Source organism: Ptychodera flava, chromosome 15 (genome assembly GCF_041260155.1).
Source record: "Ptychodera flava strain L36383 chromosome 15, AS_Pfla_20210202, whole genome shotgun sequence".
Classification (NCBI taxonomy): Eukaryota; Metazoa; Hemichordata; class Enteropneusta; family Ptychoderidae; genus Ptychodera; species Ptychodera flava.
The window spans coordinates 8,292,901-8,314,098 of record NC_091942.1 but is presented as its reverse complement, the minus strand read 5'-3'; the positions used below and the strand labels follow the sequence as shown (position 1 = coordinate 8,314,098).

The 21,198-nt window shown below is 40.3% G+C and overlaps 1 protein-coding gene and 1 long non-coding RNA gene across 2 annotated transcripts in view; both read left to right on the top strand.

Annotated features, from left to right (window-relative positions):
* The first annotated feature begins 4,940 nt into the window (after positions 1-4,940).
* Positions 4,941-21,198, top strand: part of LOC139152230 (fibropellin-3-like) — a 47,363-nt gene continuing 31,105 nt past the window's right edge. Inside the window, exons 1-2 of the mRNA XM_070725370.1 lie at positions 4,941-5,004; positions 9,414-9,527. Of these exons, the coding sequence (XP_070581471.1) occupies positions 4,941-5,004; positions 9,414-9,527 (178 nt within the window). The remainder of the gene's footprint in view (positions 5,005-9,413; positions 9,528-21,198) is intronic.
* On the top strand, positions 15,748-21,082 carry LOC139151085 (uncharacterized). The gene is made up of 4 exons (XR_011556340.1): positions 15,748-15,885; positions 16,212-16,325; positions 20,288-20,401; positions 20,969-21,082. It is a non-coding gene; the product is annotated as an uncharacterized lncRNA (long non-coding RNA).

The following is a 21,198-nucleotide window of genomic DNA, read 5'->3' as shown; positions in this document are numbered from 1 at the left end:
CGCTGTTGTTCAAGTGACGCGCGCGCTGACCAGAAACATTTCTTTTTTTTTTTTGGCCTTATCTAACTTTATTGTAATTGTTGTGTAAATTCCTGAGTTTGTTCTTTGTCATTGTATAGTGTAATTTGAAAAATGCACATTGTTTGTTCATTTTATTAAAACTAATTGTCTTGCTTCATTTACTCTAGTAAAAGAGTTATAAATACTCATGTGTCATGTAATCATTGCCAATGGAAATATTTTGGTATTCCATTACTTATATACTCCCGAGTAACTTCAGAGACCCCGTGCTTGCTTTTATATCATAGGAACGCATATCCTATTTTTTTGTAAATTTTTATAGTGACAAATTCTATTATTCAATTAATCTTCCATTTTTCAACTATTTCCGCGTGGGCAACTTAAGTTTTACTTTGATTTGTTCTGTATCTCAGTCGCAAGTTCTTGCTCTACTCCCCAAAGCATGTGGTTATATTTAAACTCTACTATAATTAAACATGTCAACACAGCGTCTATACGTGTAAAATGCACTGTAGTTGTTTACAATTCAATTCCAGTCCGAACCAGAATTCACTTATCAACAATAACAATACAGTCTGCACATGTACAAGATTGTAATAACAAGCTCATTATAGAAATAACGGGCGACGCGCTGACCATTAACGTTTATTTATGGGCAAGGGCGAGAGGAAAGCCAAAAATTAACGGGCGTGGCCGTTAATTTGGCTTTCCGCGAGCCCGCGCCCATAAATAAACGTTAATGGTCAGTTTGGAGTCAGTTATTTCCATTACATTATCAACAAACCGGAGAAAAGCGTCAAAATTTGCGAAAATTTTCGGAACGAACGACAACTGGGCCCCAGAACTGAGCAACACGCGACGCACTGTCACGCGCTGTAAAATATTGGCAAATCTGGAAATATTCAGAAAAAAGTATCTCAACCTGGCCCACAAGTGCTCCATTTTATTTTGTGATTGATTATGATTTACGTTTAGCTGTAAACTTACGATACTTTGAGTTGTTAATCTTATTATTCATATTCACGGACATATAAACAGACCATTAGGCCTACTGTGTATTTGTTATCAGTCACGTGGCTCAGCTCGACCAATCAAAATGCGACAGGCAGGGAATGGGAGTTCATCAAGAGTCGTTATTACATGCCTCGATGTGAGTGCAAATCAGTGCATTGATTTGAATAGGAACATGCGGGATGTTAGCGGGCCGGTGAACGATGTACTGACCGGTTCCATGGTTACCCGGTCCAGTGAAGCCGTTCGACGTTTTCGACGTCAAAGTAGACGCTTAACGCTAGATGTAAAATATCCATGCGCGCACTGCTATTTTGACTTTCGTTAAAATCTGTTTGATGCTGGTCGATAATGGTAAAATTGTTTGAAAATGCCCTGCATGTAACTAATTGTCATATAGCATTAACTGTGAAGAGGCATATAATAAAAATATTATTGCCTGAATACATGGGTTTATGTGCCCTCGCAGCAGGAGACAATTTGCCCTCCTGGCGTCGGGCAAATTGTCACCTGCTCTCGGGCACATAAACCCATGTATTCAGGCAATAATATATAGTAGTCTACATACAAGTCAAAACATCAACAGTTACAGCTTACTGGTCCTTGAATTAAAAGAGCCCTTTGTCTCCTACGGTTTGCAGTTGTTTTTGTATTCATCCTCAGCGTGACCATCCCAAATCCAGCTATTAACAACACCTTTCACATTTATGTTACTATGCATACGCCTTCTGTAGATGCTTCCCAGTCTGCCAAAATGGAGCTACTTGCCAGAAGATAACTTGCTGGGGCGTTAGTTGTTGACTGTGTCAAAGTAAATCCTGTGGCAGCGTCAACAGATTAGTATTTTACCCTTGCTTGCTTTGGCGCATTAGGCAATCAAACGCATCAGATAATTGACGCAATACAGTAACAAAACTTCGCAAAACAACAAAACGTGGGACGACGAAGGAGAATATTAAATCGTTACAAAGCCAGTGCGAACATAAGACAAAGACACCAAAGATTGGTATATGGTGTCTAATCCATGCCAAAATTACTACTTTGATTTTACAACTTGACATGCAACTCCGTTTTCTATTTCACTACTCAACATGCTATTCCACTGCTCTGTATCCTATTCCACAACTGTGTATGCTATTCCATTTTCTATTTCACAATTCAACATGCTGTTCTGAATTTCATTTGACAACACAACATGCCATTCCAAATTCTATTTCACAATTCAACATGCTCTTCTGAATTTCATTTGACAACACAACATGCCATTCCGAATTCTATTTTACAATTCAACATGCTCTTCTGAATTTCATTTGACAACACAACATGCAATTCCGAATTCTATTTTACAATTCAACATGCTCTTCTGAATTTCATTTGACAACACAACATGCCATTCCGAATTCTATTTTACAATTCAACATGCTCTTCTGAATTTCATTTGACAACACAACATGCCATTCCGAATTCTATTTCACAATTCAACATGCTCTTCTGAATTTCATTTGACAACACAACATGCCATTCCGATTTCTATCTCACAACACAACATTCCATTCTACACCAAGTTCTGCATGGCAGGGCTGTGTTACCACAGGCGACCCAAGTATTACTGAGTTTTCACACTGTTTTCTCTATCATTTTCTCTTCTTTCTTCATGCTCTGAATGATCGGAATAAATAAAATAAATGGTTTATATAACCTAACCTAACCTAACCTAACCTGTGACTCTTTATTTATTTTACACTCCATTACAAGGACGTATATCTCTCATACACACATGCTGTAATTAATTAGTCAACACAACTAATTATGCTAATCCGTGGACTTATCAGAGGTTGGTCAACATCGGAAAGATAGTGATGTTAATGAAAAAGGGGAAGGTATGAAGATCTTGGGAAACATGTCCCGAGGACGTCCGTAAACCTAGTGGACGCTTATATATTCATGATATGCGCAAACAAACACTGCTCATTATTCAAAAATAAACGGGAAGTTAGATCGAAAGGAACGCTGGAAACGCGCATGCTTTTCGTTGCCAAGTGCCAAATTCTAACATAAGTAGACATGGTCCTGCTCCATGTAAGAAATGCCACCCAGAAAGTATCGACCGACCAAGCAGAAAAAGATCGCCGGAGTTGCCGTTTCATGAGTTTTTCAACAAAATTATATAGATGTATGTTTCACGTCGTCGTTTTCTGGGAGTGTATATACCAAGTATAATTTACAAACCGTGTCGTGATTCAAGGCACAATGGTGACACATTAGCAGGAGCACACACTGGAGAATTTTGGCCAGCACTGTGAATTTTTTTAAACGGTAGCAACCAAGCTCATGACTAGAATGACTGTACGGCGTCAAAGAGTTAAGCTCGCCGGTTACTTTTTTCGCATAATAAAAGAGAGTTGGTCGCTACATGGAGCTAGTTTCTAGCTCCATGGTCGCTACTAGTCTGATCGATTTTCAATCGTGCCTTATGCTGTTAGTGCACAAAATTCCCGAAAGAAGCAGCGCACGGGCTATAAAACTTCGTTTGTACTGTTAGGCTAGCTTTGGGTCCATAGCTGTGGTGTTTTCGGACGGGATTTCTGCCTTTTACGGCTGGTTTTGACTTTAACGTCACCACCACAGCCATGGGAACGTCCATGTTCTGCCCGACAGCACGCTTGTCGCAACTTGTCGATATTTCGAAAATTTTCCACCCAAATTGCCAACACTCATCGACAACATGGTTATTAGGGGCCTACCACTACAAGAAATCCGCTAAAAATCACCAAACTATCGCCGTTTTTCCAGCTTTTTCCGACATGACTACTCGCAGACCGTTCTTTTTCTGGCGTACAATCAGCGATTGACGAGGCTCAGTGTAGCCCGTCACTAAAGTCACCTGAGCGGTGACCTCGCAACATCGAAACACAAACTGACATCACCGATGATGAGAATTTTTACCAGCACTGTGAATTTTTTAAACCAGTCACCATCATTTCTATTCACTCGCTATTATCTCCATGTCTGCCGGTAACATATCGTTATGGAGAAGTTTAGTTACACGAAATTACGTTCCATCATCAGCTGATCAGTGATAACCATACGTCGCGTACGTGTAGAACATACGTTCGGAACGGCAAACAACACCTCTACACATACAAAATGTAATCATAATTACGTGTAGTATTTTTTAGATATTCTTGATGATTTCCGCGAATTTAGACAAGAAACCTTGTAAACTATCATGGAAAACATCTTTGATATCATAATATTTCGTAGAGTTTGCACCAGCGCAAGAAGTACTTGCTATATGATTTCCTTACATGAACCATGGGTCTATTTTTCCACTGTGTCTGTACAGCCTCTGATGAAGGTCGTCCGTGTACGTCCGAAACGTTAGGAAGAATAAACATCAATTGTATAGTAGCAGATGGGTCTTGTCAACTATTTTTCACACCTCATGCATACACAGTTGTGGAATAGGATACAGAGCAGCGGAATAGCATGTTGAGTAGTGAAATAGAAAACGAAGTTGCATGTCAAGTTGTAAAATCAAAGTAGTAATTTTGGCATGGTTTGGACACCATATTTGGTAGTGTAAATCTTTATAAGCAATACATATCGCAGTCAAACGTATTAATGTAAAATAAACCATCGAAAGAAGAAGCACCTTGTGCTGAGACAAAGATAGCCCTACCCCCACCCCTAGCCCTTAGGACGGACATCTGTGCAACACTCTATGTCTATATTGAGTACGAGGCGTCTCCAAAGATAGGCGGGCTTTGAAACTGGCAGAGTTTCTACCGTGAATATCCATCCTGATTCGGGCTATTTTAGAGTCAGGGTGACAACTTAACAGAACACGGCGGGATTTTTCTTATGACACTAGAAACGTAGTTGCCGGTTGCGAGGCACTTTGCAACATGAAGATACTAATACTTATCTTCAGTTCAGTGCTTGTGACGATATGTGTTGTCGAAGCGCAAGGTAAGTGAAAAACATCTCTAATATCTCGCGGGACCGTAGCAACGGTGAAGTTTAAGTTTTGGTTTGCCATGCTTTCGCTTGCAGCGATGAGTTCCGAAACATTCTCGGTAATTGTCTCGCGGAGGTCGAGGGGAGTGGGCCATTTCAGTATATTATGTAAAACGGGTAATTGATACGAAATTCACAGTGATTAAGTATACGTTTTCACCCTGCACAAATAGCCACGCCCAAACCGCGCTACCTGTAAAGGTGCATTCAAAAGGCTTCGGACGAGATTTTTTAACCCGGAGGCCATTTTACACCCGCGGTAGGTCGCCGAATGATTTGTTGACGCTCCGTAGATATGGCAGCCATGGCGTCAAAAATTGAAAGTGCGTTGTGAACAATCTCGGGCAACAGGCTTTCATGTAATTTAGCTCATCTGCATCGTAGATTGGAAAGCGCTATCTCTTCTGACAAAGCAACCACACTTGTTCGCAGTCGTTTCATTGATCATAACACCTGGCGAAGCTACATGTATATATGGCTTACAAAACTATTCAATGAATTTTGTATACAGATTCATCTTTGGGAACAACATATCTTCCGACACTGGGTTGGTGGCCGCACTAATCTGAAACGCTAGACATTGCTGGAGGTGTCATTTTGGCGACTTTTGCTTGTTTAAGGGTGATGTATTAGAATACACCATTCCTTCTGTCTCGCACGGCTAGTGATTGATTAGAAACCAATACTGATCCGAATTACAATAGCAGACAATGTTCACGGTAGCTTGATGTTCGACGTAATCGCCAAAAGCTAAAAGTCAGTGTGCTGTACGTAGATATTCATGTACAATGTATGTATGTATGTATGTATGTATGTATGTATGTATGTATGTATGTATGTATGTATGTATGTATGTATGTATGTATGTATGTATGTATGTATGTATGTATGTATGTATGTATGTATGTATGTATGTATGTATGTATGTATGTATGTATGTATGTATGTATGTATGTATGTATGTATGTGAGAGAGGGACGGTGAGGGTAATCTAATGCTCTATACGTCCCGGGACGATATCGATCAGAGGGTTTTCGTAATGATTTATGCCAAAGTATTTATTATTGTGACTGATTTATCATATAGTTTAAACGTCAAAATATCAAAGACAAATATAGCTGCAAAGCAGCAATGACCAGGTTTCGAGACATCTTGGTGCACAGGGGCAAGACTTTAATTGAAAGACTTCAATTGAAATGAGGTTTTGAATTAAAAGTAGCCGGACTATCTTAGTCTATCTTGAGTGGGTCCATGAATACATTTCTCTCTCTCTCTCTCTCTCTCTCTCTCTCTCTCTCTCTCTCTCTCTCTCCTCTCTCTCTCTCCTCTCTCTCTCCTCTCTCTCTCTCTCTCTCTCTCCTCTCTCTCTCTCTCTCTCTCTCTCCCCCCCCCGTGGTTTTCACGGTTAAATTCGTACCGTGGTGTTGCAGTCTTGCCATGATTTGCAATATTTTCGTCCAAACTTAATCAAGCACTGGAGACGCCAAAATTTGAAAAACACAAGTTACAGACGTTTAGTTTGAAACGCGATTACTCTGTGTTTGAAATAGGAACAGCTACCTAATTAGCCTGTCACAGTCCCTTGTGCCTTTTTTCTGTTATCGGCATGGTCGCTTGCACGTACGGGGGTGTTACTGGGGACTTCAGTTTATGCCTGCAGCATCCCCCACCCCAGTATGTGCGAGAGACTACACCAATAACAGAAAAGAAAGGGCACCAGGGCAGTCAACAGTCTATTATTACTTTGCATATTATTGAAAATCATTGTATTGTTTTTCATTTTAGCTCTCAACGCATGTGATCAGAATGGTGCAAATCCTTGTCTCAACGGCGTTACGTGCACCAATTTCTTTACCTTATTTAGCCCCACGCCATTCCGTTACGAGGCGTAATCCTTGAACGGGCTTGTGGGAGAGCAATTGACTGTCCGTTAAACTGACAACATCAATTAAAATCGAATTTAATATAGCCATTCCTTTGATTATAATAGCTGTCAACCCAGTACTGTACCTTGCATCGTTGAAAGCAATATTTCCATTTGACGAGGGGCGATACTGAAATGATAATGTGGAAAACAGTCGAATGATATTTACAAGTTGAATTTTAATGCTAATAAAAGTAGATACTCTGCAATGGTTTTATCGAGCGAAACACGTTTAAACTGTGAATTATATTATATCATGCTACCATGCGCCATTCTGATTGGACGAGAGCTCATTCCACCGATGCTAAAATACTGTTTTAGCACTGATAGCAGTGCTAAAACGGGCCCCTAAACCAGCATTTTCGAAAATTGCCCGGTCGGTGCATTTGAACGTACCTATCTAAACCATAGACCCTCGAGAAAGACCGAGACAGTCCACTTTGTTTCAAAGACCGAAGACCGAATTTTGATACACAGATAAAGTGTGGGTCTATAACTCACCTCTTGGTGTAAATAAGTTGGGATCGATGATGAAAGACATCTCTGAAGCAGCACGTTTGGGGTATGATGCACACAAATATTAGGGCGACAGCGCACCGTGCACTTCACAGTTGCGAGTGGAGTGATACGTACCGGCCGCCGCGTACTATGCATAGCCAATTATTCTATGCATAGTACGCGGCGGCCGGTACGTATCACTCCACTCGCAACTGTGGGTGCACTTGCGGAGTCGAGACGCGATATATCCTAGTACCGCTCTTTAAAATGAAGATAGTATTCGTTCATACACAAATAAATTGACACTTCCTCACAGTAACGGTATGTCAGATATTATTTACCAAAGTTTGGGCTATAACAGATCGGGATGTCCTAACGATGTAGACCAAGAAGTTCAAAATAACAATGGGATGACTCCTGGCGACTGCGACGATATTTGACATCAAATGCAACGAGCAGTGTCAGCGTCCAGCTCTCCCTGCATCGGGCAACACACTCTGCACAACTGTTCATCACAGTTGCAGTCATCGCAGTCTGGATTATTTCAAAACTGCTTGTTTTCTGGTACAATTAACGTCCAAATTATCCATCAAAAATAGATCCTGTAACTTCACTGTGCCACGGTGGTGACCACTGAATGTCGCGACGGTATGCGGTACAGAATGAGACAAATCTATTTTTAGTTTGCCAAAAAAGCCAGGACTATTGTTCTTATGTAAAATAATCGCAATCATACCAATCCATAATCCAATGACAGTAGGTCGGAATTCGCAAGACAATAGTTGTAAACATAGACACAAAACAGCACAGAACAGACAGTAAATAGACGGTACACAAACAAAGTCATATTCATGAAAGAAAGATATATGGACCTCTGGCCAGAAGACCAAGAAGTGATGTCAGGTGTTTCGAAAATAGTAAGCGCATCCTGCCCACATGTGGCACCCGCCATATATCAATCTATAAGTCAGATAGGTAGTGGTCACTAACTAAGGCCCAACGAAAAAAATTGTTACTTTTTTCTTTTAATTTGAACTCTTGACCCGTTTTCTGTGTGAGTGCAGCAGGTATTTTTTGACAAGTATCGTTCGTGTTGCATGCATGCGAAGAAAATGCAATGTCGATATGGACGTAATGCGTATTTATCGTAGGATACTGTGTCCCTGAACGGAATCCCAACTTATGAAAATGCTCGGTCTCGGGCGCAGAATTTCCGACGTTCGGTCTCTCAGACGTCCGTTTTCTGCATTTGGCGCTTAGAGTGATGAAAATACCCAAGTAAGACAACAAATATACGCAAGTTGATATAATATAATAGCAATAACCCCCTTCGCAGTCGGATATACACTCGATTTTGGTACAATTCGCTCCATATAGCACTGTACCAAAAATCTCGTGTATACCCTCCTGCGGCGGGGGTTATTGCTTAGTTATACAAGTGCCTAAAGTCGTCGGTCTGTCGTTAACTCTTTCAGAAATCAATTGTGTGAGAGCGACCCCTGTCTGAACGGTGGGACGTGTACAAATTACCGTACATACTACACCTGTACTTGTGCAGTGGGATGGGCCGGACAGATCTGTGAAACTGGTAAGAAATATGTTGAATTTTGCTGAGTTACTGTTTGCTCATGGCCTAAATAATAACTGTTTGATAAGATATTAAAACATTGTTTAATAAGATATTAATCTCACAATTAAATGATCAATGAACAAAAAAATGTCAATGACAATACCAGCCACAAGATCCCATATCCATACGGTGATATTCTGATTTAATAATTTAGATTGACTTTTTGATATGGACAAATTTCTATCCTATTTGAATTATGTTATCCATTTATTACACGTCAATATTGACAAGAGAGATAGACATACAGAGACAGACAGAGAGACAGATAGAGTCTATGTTCTTACAATAGCTTTTTGAATATCTATTTAGACATCAACGAGTGTGAATCTGCACCTTGTCAGAATGGCGGGTTTTGTTCGAATCTGTTAAAGTCCTACTCCTGTACCTGTCTGGGTGGATATACAGGTGTGAATTGCGAACTGGGTGAGTTTTAACGCACAACATTTATTTCTAATGAGGAAGTACGGCGTTTCGCATTTCCGACAAGTTTGTATGCTTATTATTACTCCTTCATCCGATAGTGTTAGTGAATTTCATTCTAGTATATATGGTTTAAAATGCTCTGATACTATAACGCACACTTTGTAAAGTAATGTAACTTCTAAAACACGAAAGAATGAATGCAACATTTAAGATGCACATTTATATTGGGATATGCCACAGGCTCTTGGCACATTGCTGGGATAATAATCGTATTTAATATGTAGAATATCTATATACGACTTGATTATTCAATAAAAGAATCACTGTACGTGATATTAGTGTAGGCCTATAGGCCTACATGTTGACTGGCATTATACACGAAAGGCTATGGCTCGGGCCCGGCGAACGCACTGCATAAACATCAATGTGTAGAATGTCTACAAGACTTGATTATTTAATAAAGAATAACGGTACGTGATATTACTGTACATGTGAGCCAGCTTAACCAAGCGGCTGTAGAGCTCTGCAGGGCTTGGGCCCGGCTTGGGCCAGTTGTCCACCGCTGCACAGACAAGATGAAAAGGCTGGAAAGCTTTTCACCGCCCGATTTCATAAATCAGCGAAATTCACGAACTCTGAGCGTTTCCGGTAATAAAAACTGGTCAACGGTCAGATGGTTGCATAAACAATCGATCGACTGACCTCTTTTGCCTAAAATCATACCTTACCCTATGCTACTGGTGAGAAATCGTCCTGAAATCGGCCACAGGCTACCCAGACAGTATTAATAAGCTCATTATTGAGTTTTTCTCACTGTTTTCTCTATTAGTTCCTCTCCTTTTCTTCATCACAGTCCCTCTATGGTATAGGGACTGTGTCTTCATGCTCTGACTGATCGGAGTAAATAAAATAAACGGTTATATAATCTAACCTAGCCTCTTAACCCTTTATTCATTTTACATACATTACAAGTACGTTTATCTCTCATATACACATTTTATAATTAATTAGTCAACACAACTAATTATGCTAATCCGTGGACTTATCAAGGATTTTACGGGTTGGTCAACATCGCGAAAGATAGGAAAGGTCACTAAAACGGGAAGGTAAGAAGCTCTCCTGAAATGTTTTCAGAAATTACTAAATTGCTGCCATTCATGACCATTAATAAAAAATTTACTGCAGCCAGTGTATTTCGATGGTCGAGGGGAGCCAGCTACTCTAATGTCAAACGTGTATATGGTCGCGAACAGTGCAAACCCTACCAGTGCCTTGCGTGCAGTTCATGGCATGAGGACGTCCGTAAAGCAGGAAGTCGGAAGTTGAAACCTTTGACCTTTACGTTGTTTATAAGTGGGCAAAGTTGCAGGCGTGCAGTTGCAGTTGTAAACATGTTTCCCAGGGACAAGTCTGATTTTGACTGGGGTCAAAGTTCGTGTGGTTAAGAGTGGTTCTCTCAGTCGGGTGGTGTTGCTAAGGTTTTGTCAATCATTTAGTTTAGCTGTGCGTTCTCGATAATTTTGCTGTATTTTTTCTCGAAACGTGGGAAATTCGTGTAAGTTTAAAGAAACATTAATTTCTCTTGACAGGAATGTTCTAGCTTGTTGTATCCTTGAATTAAATCGGCCGATTTTCTTTGATACAGTTATTTATGTGGTTTGGAGAAATCTTTAGGGCGGCGTCAGATAACAAGTGGAATGAGACAACATTTCGTTAATGTAAGGAAATCATATAGCAAGTACTTCTTGCGCTGGTGCAAACTCTACGAAATATTATGATATCAAAGGTGTTAGCAATGATAGTTTACAAGGTTTCCTGTCTAAATTCGCTAAAATCATCAAGAATATCCAAAAAATACTACACGTAATTATGACTACATTTTGTATGCGTAGAGGTGTTGTTTGCCGTTCACGAACGTCTGTTCTACACGTACATGAAGTTTGGTTATCACGTGACAAAGACGCTTCCCGTACTGATGATGGAACGTAATTACGTGCAACTAAACTTCTCTATAACGACTTGTTACCGGCAGACATGAAGGTAATAGCGAGTGAATAGAAATGACGGTGACTGGTTTAAAAATTCAAAGTGCTGGCAAAAATTTTCACTTGTCGGTGATGTTAGTTTGTGTTCAGAAGTTGCGAGGTCACCGCTGACGTGACTTTAGTGACGGGCTGCCCTCAGGCGAGTGAGGTGCGGAATTGTGTCTTTTACACTGATGCGTTTCTAAACTGCATGTATTGACTATGGGAGCTAATGTAGCTAAAGTGGCTAAACACAGCTAAACAACTACCAAACTATCGTTCTAAACTTTATAAATTTGCCGCTATTTAGCAAAGGCGTTCTGGCAGTCGGAGAAAAAAAATTGGGTTTTTATATCCGATATTTAGCGCGTCTAATTATCGTTCTAAACTTTATAAATTTGCCACTGTTTAGCTGGAGCTTTCTGGCCGACCAAGAAAAAAATTTTGGGGTGATATATCCGATATTTAGCGCGATAATTATCGTTCTAAACTTTATAAATTTGATGCTATTTAGCTGGGGCTTTCTGGCCGACCGAGAAAAAAAATTTTGGGGTGATATATCCGATATTTAGCGCGATAATTATCGTTCTAAACTTTATAAATTTGATGCCCTGAGCCTTGCCCATCGCTTGTACGCTAGAAAAAAGAACGGTCTGCAAGTAGTCATGTCGGGAAAAAAGCTGGAAAAACGGCGATAGTTTGGTAATTTTTGAGCGGATTTCTGGTCGTGGTAGGCCCCTAATAACCAAGCTGTTGATGAGTTGCAATTGCAATTTGGGTGGAAACGAACAAAGTTGCGACAAGCGTGCTGTCGGGCAGAACATGGACGTTCCCATGGCTGTGGTGCAAAAACGTAAAAGTCAAAACAAGCCGTAAAAGGCAGAAATCCCGTACGAAAATCGACAGCTAGCATAACAGTACAAAAGAAGTTTTCTAGCCCGTCCGCCGCTTCTTTCGGGAAGTGTACACGAACAGCATAAGGCGCCATTGAAAATCGATGAATTCCTTAGACTCGTAGCGACCATAGAGCTGGGAACTAGCTCCATGTAGCGACCAACTCTCTTTTATTAGGCGAAAAAAGTAACCGGCGAGATTAACTCTTTGACGCCGTAGAGTCATTCTAGTCATGAGCTTGGTTACTACCGTATATCAGAAAACAACCGACTTTGACGTCAAAGGCTCCTGTTGCTGGTTCGTAGTTTGAGACAGAAAATAACGATATGTTACCGGCAGACATGGATTTATTAGCGAGTGCAGAGAAATGACGGTGACTGGTTTAAAATTCACAGTGCTGGCAAAAATTCTCCAGTGCGTGCTGCTGCTAATGTGTCACCATTGTGCCTTGAATTACGACACGGTTTGTAAATTATACTTGGTATATAAACTCCAAGAAAACGACGTTGACGACGTGAAACATATATCTATATAATTTTGTTGAAAAGCTCATAAAATGGCCACTCCGGCGATCTTTTTCTGCTTGCTTGGTCGGTCGATACTTTCTGGGTGGCATTTATTACATTGAGCAGGGCCATATCTGCTTGGTTATGTTAGAATTTTGCGCTTGGCGACGAAAAGCATGCGCGTTTTCAGCGTTCCTTTCGATCCAACTTCCCGTTTATTTTTGAATAATGAGCAGTGTTTGTTTGAGCATATCATGAATATATAAGCGTCCACTAGGTTTACGGACGTCCTCGGGACACGTTTCCCAAGACCTTCATACCTTCTCCTTTTTCATTTACATCTCTATCTTTGCAATGTTGACCAACTCTTGATAAGTCCACGGATTAGCATAATTAGTTGTGTTGACTAATTAATTACAAGATGTGTATATGAGAGATAAACGTCCTTGTAATGGGTGTAAAATGAATAAAGGGTTTATAAGAGGCTAGGTTAGATTATATAACCGTTTATTTATTTACTCCGATCATTCAGAGCATGAAGACACAGTCCCTATATCCATAGAGGGACTGTGATGAAGAAAAGGAGAGGAACTGATAGAGAAAACAGTGAGATAAACTCAATAATAAGCTTATTCATTCTGTCTGGGTAGCCTGTGATCGGCTGGGCACACCAACCCAGCGCCGGCCATTTTGAATCAGCTGCATGCAATGTACGCGTCTGCATACAACCCTTCGCAGATGACGTATTGTCTTTCAATTGCTCTTCTCTCATTGGACGCGTACATTGCATGCAGCTGATTCAAAATGGCCGGCGCTGGGTTGGTGTGCCCAGCCGATTTCAGGACGATTTCTCACCAGTAGCATAGGGTAAGGTATGATTTTAGGCAAAAGAGGTCAGTCGATCGATTGTTTATGCAACCATCTGACCGTTGACCAGTTTTTATCACCGGAAACGCTCAGAGTTCGTGAATTTCGCTGATTTATGAAATCGGGCGGTGAAAAGCTTTCCAGCCTTTTCATCTTGTCTGTGCAGCGGCGGACAACTGCCCAAGCCGGGCCCAAGCCCTGCAGAGCTCTACAGCCGCTTGGTTAAGCTAGCTCACATGTACAGTAATATCAAGTACCGTTATTCTTTATTAAATAATCAAGTCTTGTAGACATTCTACACATTGATGTTTATGCAGTGCGTTCGCCGGGCCCGAGCCATAGCCATTCGTGTATAATGCCAGTCAACATGTAGGCCTATAGGCCTACACTAATATCACGTACAGTGATTCTTTTATTGAATAATCAAGTCGTATATAGATATTCTACATATTAAATACGATTATTATCCCAGCAATGTGCCAAGAGCCTGTGGTACAACCAGTTGAGAATCCAACGATTGTACCCACAGGCTCTTGGCACATTGCTGGGATAATAATCGTATTTAATATGTAGAATATCTATATACGACTTGATTATTCAATAAAAGAATCACTGTACGTGATATTAGTGTAGGCCTATAGGCCTACATGTTGACTGGCATTATACACGAATGGCTATGGCTCGGGCCCGGCGAACGCACTGCATAAACATCAATGTGTAGAATGTCTACAAGACTTGATTATTTAATAAAGAATAACGGTACTTGATATTACTGTACATGTGAGCCAGCTTAACCAAGCGGCTGTAGAGCTCTGCAGGGCTTGGGCCCGGCTTGGGCCAGTTGTCCGCCGCTGCACAGACAAGATGAAAAGGCTGGAAAGCTTTTCACCGCCCGATTTCATAAATCAGCGAAATTCACGAACTCTGAGCGTTTCCGGTGATAAAAACTGGTCAACGGTCAGATGGTTGCATAAACAATCGATCGACTGACCTCTTTTGCCTAAAATCATACCTTACCCTATGCTACTGGTGAGAAATCGTCCTGAAATCGGCTGGGCACACCAACCCAGCGCCGGCCATTTTGAATCAGCTGCATGCAATGTACGCGTCCAATGAGAGAAGAGCAATTGAAAGACAATACGTCATCTGCGAAGGGTTGTATGCAGACGCGTACATTGCATGCAGCTGATTCAAAATGGCCGGCGCTGGGTTGGTGTGCCCAGCCGATTTCAGGACGATTTCTCACCAGTAGCATAGGGTAAGGTATGATTTTAGGCAAAAGAGGTCAGTCGATCGATTGTTTATGCAACCATCTGACGGTTGACCAGTTTTTATCACCGGAAACGCTCAGAGTTCGTGAATTTCACTGATTTATGAAATCGGGCGGTGAAAAGCTTTCCAGCCTTTTCATCTTGTCTGTGCAGCGGTGGACAACTGGCCCAAGCCGGGCCCAAGCCCTGCAGAGCTCTACAGCCGCTTGGTTAAGCTGGCTCACATGTACAGTAATATCACGTACCGTTATTCTTTATTAAATAATCAAGTCTTGTAGACATTCTACACATTGATGTTTATGCAGTGCGTTCGCCGGGCCCGAGCCATAGCCATTCGTGTATAATGCCAGTCAACATGTAGGCCTATAGGCCTACACTAATATCACGTACAGTGATTCTTTTATTGAATAATCAAGTCGTATATAGATATTCTACATATTAAATACGATTATTATCCCAGCAATGTGCCAAGAGCCTGTGGGATATGCTGCCATGCCGAGAATCGCATACAGGATTTACAGTCACGGCATAAAGTCTACTGAGTTTATTTAACCCCACGTCGATACGTTTCAAAGGCTTAAACCTTTCATGGGCTTGTGGGAGAGAACAATTGACTGTCCGTAAATCTGACAATATCCGTTAAAATCGAATTTGATATCTCCATTCCTTTTTTTTACAATAGCTGTCAACCCTTGCAACAGTAACCCGTGTAGCAATGGAGCTACTTGCAACAACTTTATCAACTTCTACACATGTACCTGCGTAGCTGGTTGGACTGGAATCCATTGCGAAATTGGTAAGAATATTCAGTTTGTTTCGCAACATCATGTCAGAATATTGAGATACATAATCTTAATACTAGTTGTAACCCATCATTATAGATATAATGGATTTGTATTTGGGATAGTATTATACTTTGTAATCTAGTGGCAAAAGATTAAACACCGAAAAACTGAGGTGCTTCTCTCACAAGTGTTGAACAATGTACGGGAATAATGATATAACTATATCTTAGCGAGGAAGTGGTGGCTGCTTTCCTTTAGTTTGATTCAAATCCATGATCAAAGTTTTCTCGAACCGAGGTATCTGACCACCGTGATTTTCCTTTTGTCATTTCATAAGCAATCGACCTGTGCGAGTCGGACCCCTGTCAGAACGGCGGTACCTGTGTCAACTACCAAACAAGTTACACATGTGTCTGCATCCCTGGCTACACTAGAACCAACTGTGAAATTGGTAAGTGGAAAGAAATGTCTTAACGTCCCTATAAGATCATATATATATATATATATATATATATTATATATATATATATATATAATATATATATATATATATATATATATATATATATATATATAATATATATATATTATAGATGCAATTTATATAAAGCAATATATATATATATATATATATATATATATATATATATATATATATAATATATATATATATCAAAGTATACAGATGTCCTCGTGGGAAATTTCAGTGCTCAATGCTAAGCAGAGCGTTATAAATAAACAGATTACTTCAAGTACAAAGTAATGAAATCTATTACGGTACTTAAGTTTCATGCATCCTGAAATCCTCGGATAGAAGTGAAAGGATTACTAGCTTGACACTTGACCACATACAAATAGAATGGTTCGTCCCTATCATATATGTAAGAGTGTCAAGCTAGTAATCCCTTCACTTCTATCTGAGGATTGCAGGATGCATGTAACTTAAGTAATAGATTACATTACTTTGTACTTGAATTAATCTGTTTATATATATATATATATATCACATGAACTGGCCCGTATCTCCACCTGTGTGACGTACACCAGCACAGATAAGAAATCCATATTACCCCTGTTGTACGTCATCATATTACCCCTGTTGTACGTCATCAACCGGAACTTTTTTCCTGCATGGTACCTTTCTACCTGCACGTCGAGACGCGACGAACACAGACCGATTTGTCGCGATCGATGCCGTGTGCTCATGACAATTTACAAAAAGGTGAACCGACAATCTATCTATCTATCTAGAAAATTTGTATAGCGCCTAATATCCAAAGTTAAACAATGCTCAGTGGCGCTTAGAGTTACAATGAAAATGCTCTCTGGAAGATGTAAGTTTTTAAGCGTCTTTTGAAAATGTTGACATTAGGAGAGGTTTTTATGTCCAGGGGCAAAGAGTTCCAAAGGACAGGAGCTGCTACAGAGAAGGAGCGGCGACCATAGGTAGTCAGATTCCATCTAGGTGTGTGCAGAAGGCATTTATCAGATGAACGAAGAACACGTGATGAGGCACATGGTGTTATTAAATTCCTGAGATATTGTGGAGCTTGTCCATTTAGGGCTTTGTAAGTAATCAGCAAAAGTTTGTATACAATGCGATGATGTACTGGAAGCCAGTGAAGTTGCATAAGTATGGGGGTAATGTGGTCGGATTTCTGGTCTTTGTAACAATTCTAGCTGCTGTGTTTTGGGCACGTTGTAACCGCTGTAATTGTGTATCGGGCAAGCCATATAGTAGAGCATTGCAGTAGTCAAGCTTTGAAGATATAACGGCGTGGACGAGGGTGGCACAGGAATCTCTGGACAAGTACTTTCTGATACGACCAATTTTGCGAAGGAGGAAGTGAATAGCACTGCAAGTGGCACCAATATGTTGTTGGAATGTATGGTTGTCATCAAATATTACACCGATGTTCCTCGCAAATGAAGTGGTTTCAATAACACTGGAACAGATGTTGATGTCAGTGAAAGGCGCTGGTGAATGGTCAAATTTAGATCGAATTAAAATGACCTCCGTTTTAGAGTTGTTTAACTTCAGCTTGTTTTGTGTCATCCAGCTCATAATATCATTAACAGTTTCTTCAACAGAAGATACGGCAGACGTGGTATTGGATTTCTTGAAAGATAGGTACAGCTGATTGTCATCAGCGAATTGATGGAACTGGAGTTTGTGGCGGTGGATGAGCTGTCCGAGTGGTGATATGTAGATTAGAAACAAGAGAGGTCCAAGAACAGACCCCTGAGGAACTCCGTATCGCAGCATTTGAGGCAGTGATCTTTGTCCATTTAATGTAACTGACTGGGATCTGTCTGTGAGATATGAACGAAGCCATTGAAGAGGAGTAGATTTGATCCCAAGATTTGATAAACGCTGTAAAAGTATGTCGTGATCAATGGTATCAAAAGCTGCAGACAGATCCAATAGAACCAGTAAAACAATTTGTCCAGAGTCAAGAGCAGTGAGAATGTCGTTATGAACAAGGAGGAGTGCTGTTTCTGTACTATGATATTGTCTGTAGGCAGATTGAAGTGGATCAAGTAGATTGTTTTGATTCAGAAGTCTTTCCGCACTGGAACATAGACGGCATGTCACGAACTTTCGAGCCGCAAAAACTGTAGCTATTACTGAGAATCGAATGGGGATACCGTTGATCGTTTTTAATGGCTCAGTAACGTCGCGTCGTGGCAAGGCTCCAGTCGAGTCGTAATGGCATGTGGAAGTCGTACCTGTATAGTACCTGGCGATCCCGTTGGCGATAAACCTGAAATCTACACCTCAACGTACGTTCAACTGAATAAATGAGTACAGTATAATCTTCGGGAAAGCGACATAGGAGGCAAAAGCATAAAGTCATTCGACTAACAACCGTTACGATAAATGTCCTTCATCACACAAAAATTCCGTAATGTAGCTCGAATCAAACCCTCAGCGTAAGGCTGTAGCGAAGATAACTCTTCAGTGCAGCGCCGTGGAACCCGATGTATTTCGAGAGTTGACTCAGACAACACACACATCAGAACGGAGTTTCCGTCAAGTAATAAATTAGGATGTATCTACGGGCGAGATGTGTGTCACTGCAAACATCAAAGTCCGTCAGACGAAAACATTGACGACCGAGATCGGGATCCGATTTGACACCGGCGGAGACCGGTGACGGCAGCGTTGTGGCCACACACAAACAAACAATACATGCGATGTGGTCTACTATTTGTGTCATCGAATTGAATCTTTCGCGCTCGCCAAAGTCGAAAACTTGTGTGATTTTTTCAAAAGCCACAGCATCTCTAAGAATGAAAATACTGTTTCGATCGTGTCGTTGCATTTTACTTCATAAATCTATTCGTAATTACTAAATATTGTAAATACTAGGCTATCCGTCGCTAGCGCGGTGAAAGCCATGTCCGCCGATAGACGACTTGCCTGGCATCGACAGCGCGAGACAATGATTGACACGTTCACGTGACCGAATCCGTGTGTCTGATTGGTAGAAATACCGTTCCATGTATCAAAATTTGAACTTAATGGGATTTATGAATGAAAGTATCTGCTGGGTGACGGGCCGCTTTACCCGTTAAATGAAAGTGATCCGCGTAAATAAAAGACAAATCGCGACGAAATTCATGCAATTTGTTACAACAATTTTGATTCCTCTGCGTCAAAAGAAAAATAAGAAGACTGTTCATGTGATAAATATATAATCCCATGGTATTTTTCTCTGTTTGACGTCATCGTACACTCGTGTTTTTCGCGGAGCCGCACAACTTCTCGCCTTCGGCTCGAAGTTGTACGGCTCCGCGAAAAACACTCGTATACGATGACGTCAAACAGAGAAAAATACCATGGGATTATATATATTATATATATATATATATATATATATATATATATATTATATATATATATATATATATATATATATATATATATCTATATATATATGTGAACAGAGTGAGTGATAAACTTTCCTACAAGCTATATACAAGGCATGTCATTGAGCGTTCGGTCCAACAATCTCATAGTAAGGTCTTTCGCAAGCCCTTGAATGTGCATAAAACAGTGGTACATCAAATGGTCCAAATATTCAAGCTCCATTACGGAAAATAATTTTTTTTATTTTTTCCCATTTTATTTGCAATAAACCATAGGAACGACGGCCATTCTGCTAAACATCCAAACAGTTCGGACTGTCTCTCGAGCAGTAGTTTACTTAGCATCGTTGAAAGCAATATTTCTATTTGAAGAGGGGCGATACTGAAATGACAATGTTGAAAACAGTCGAATGATATTGAAAAGTTGAACTTTAATGATAAAGCAGATACTCTGCAATGGTTTTATCGAGCGGAACAGGTTTCAGAAACTGTGACTTATACAAGTGCCCTAAGTCGTCGGTCTGTCGTTAACTCTTTCAGAAATCAATGTATGTGAGAGCGACCCCTGTCTGAATGGTGGGACGTGTACAAATTACCGTACATACTACACCTGTACTTGTGCAGGGGGATGGACCGGAGAGAGATGTCAAACTGGTAAGAAAAATGTTGAATTTTGCTGAGTTACTGTTCGTTCCAGGCCTAAATAATAACTGTTTAATAAAATATTAAAATATTGTTTAATAAAATATTAATGAGTTGATATTTCACAATTAAATGATCAATGAACAAAAAATTGTCAATGAATGTGCTGTATGATTGGGTCAATTTACATGTTTCGCTATCTCATTGAATTCTTTTGTTTGTTCTAGGCCTAAAGAACGGTAATGATTTGATATCTCACAATTGAATGATTTATAAAAAATGTCTATGAATGAACAATATAATCAGGTCAATTAATATGTTTGGCATCTCATTTAATTCTTCGGTCAGCTGCCTATACAAGCGACATGATCCCGTATCCACAGGGTGACATTCTGATTTAACAATCAGATTGATTTTTGATATGGACAAAATGTCCATCCGATTTGAATTATGTTATCGATTTATTACATTATAATATTGACAAAAGAGAGACAGACAGACAGACAGACAGAGACAGATAGAGACAGAGAGAGACAGAGAGTATATGTTCTTACTCTAGCTTTTTGAATATTTATTCAGACATCAACGAGTGTGAATCTGCACCGTGTCAGAATGGCGGGTTTTGTGCGAATCTGCAGAACTCCTACTCCTGTACCTGTCTGGGTGGATGGACAGGGGTGAATTGCGAAGTGGGCGAGTTTCCACGCACAATATTTATTTCTTATGAGAAAGTACGGCATTTAGGATTTCCGACACCTTTCCGTGCTTTAAATCGGCAGTACCGATCCTTTACTAACGACTCTTTGGTG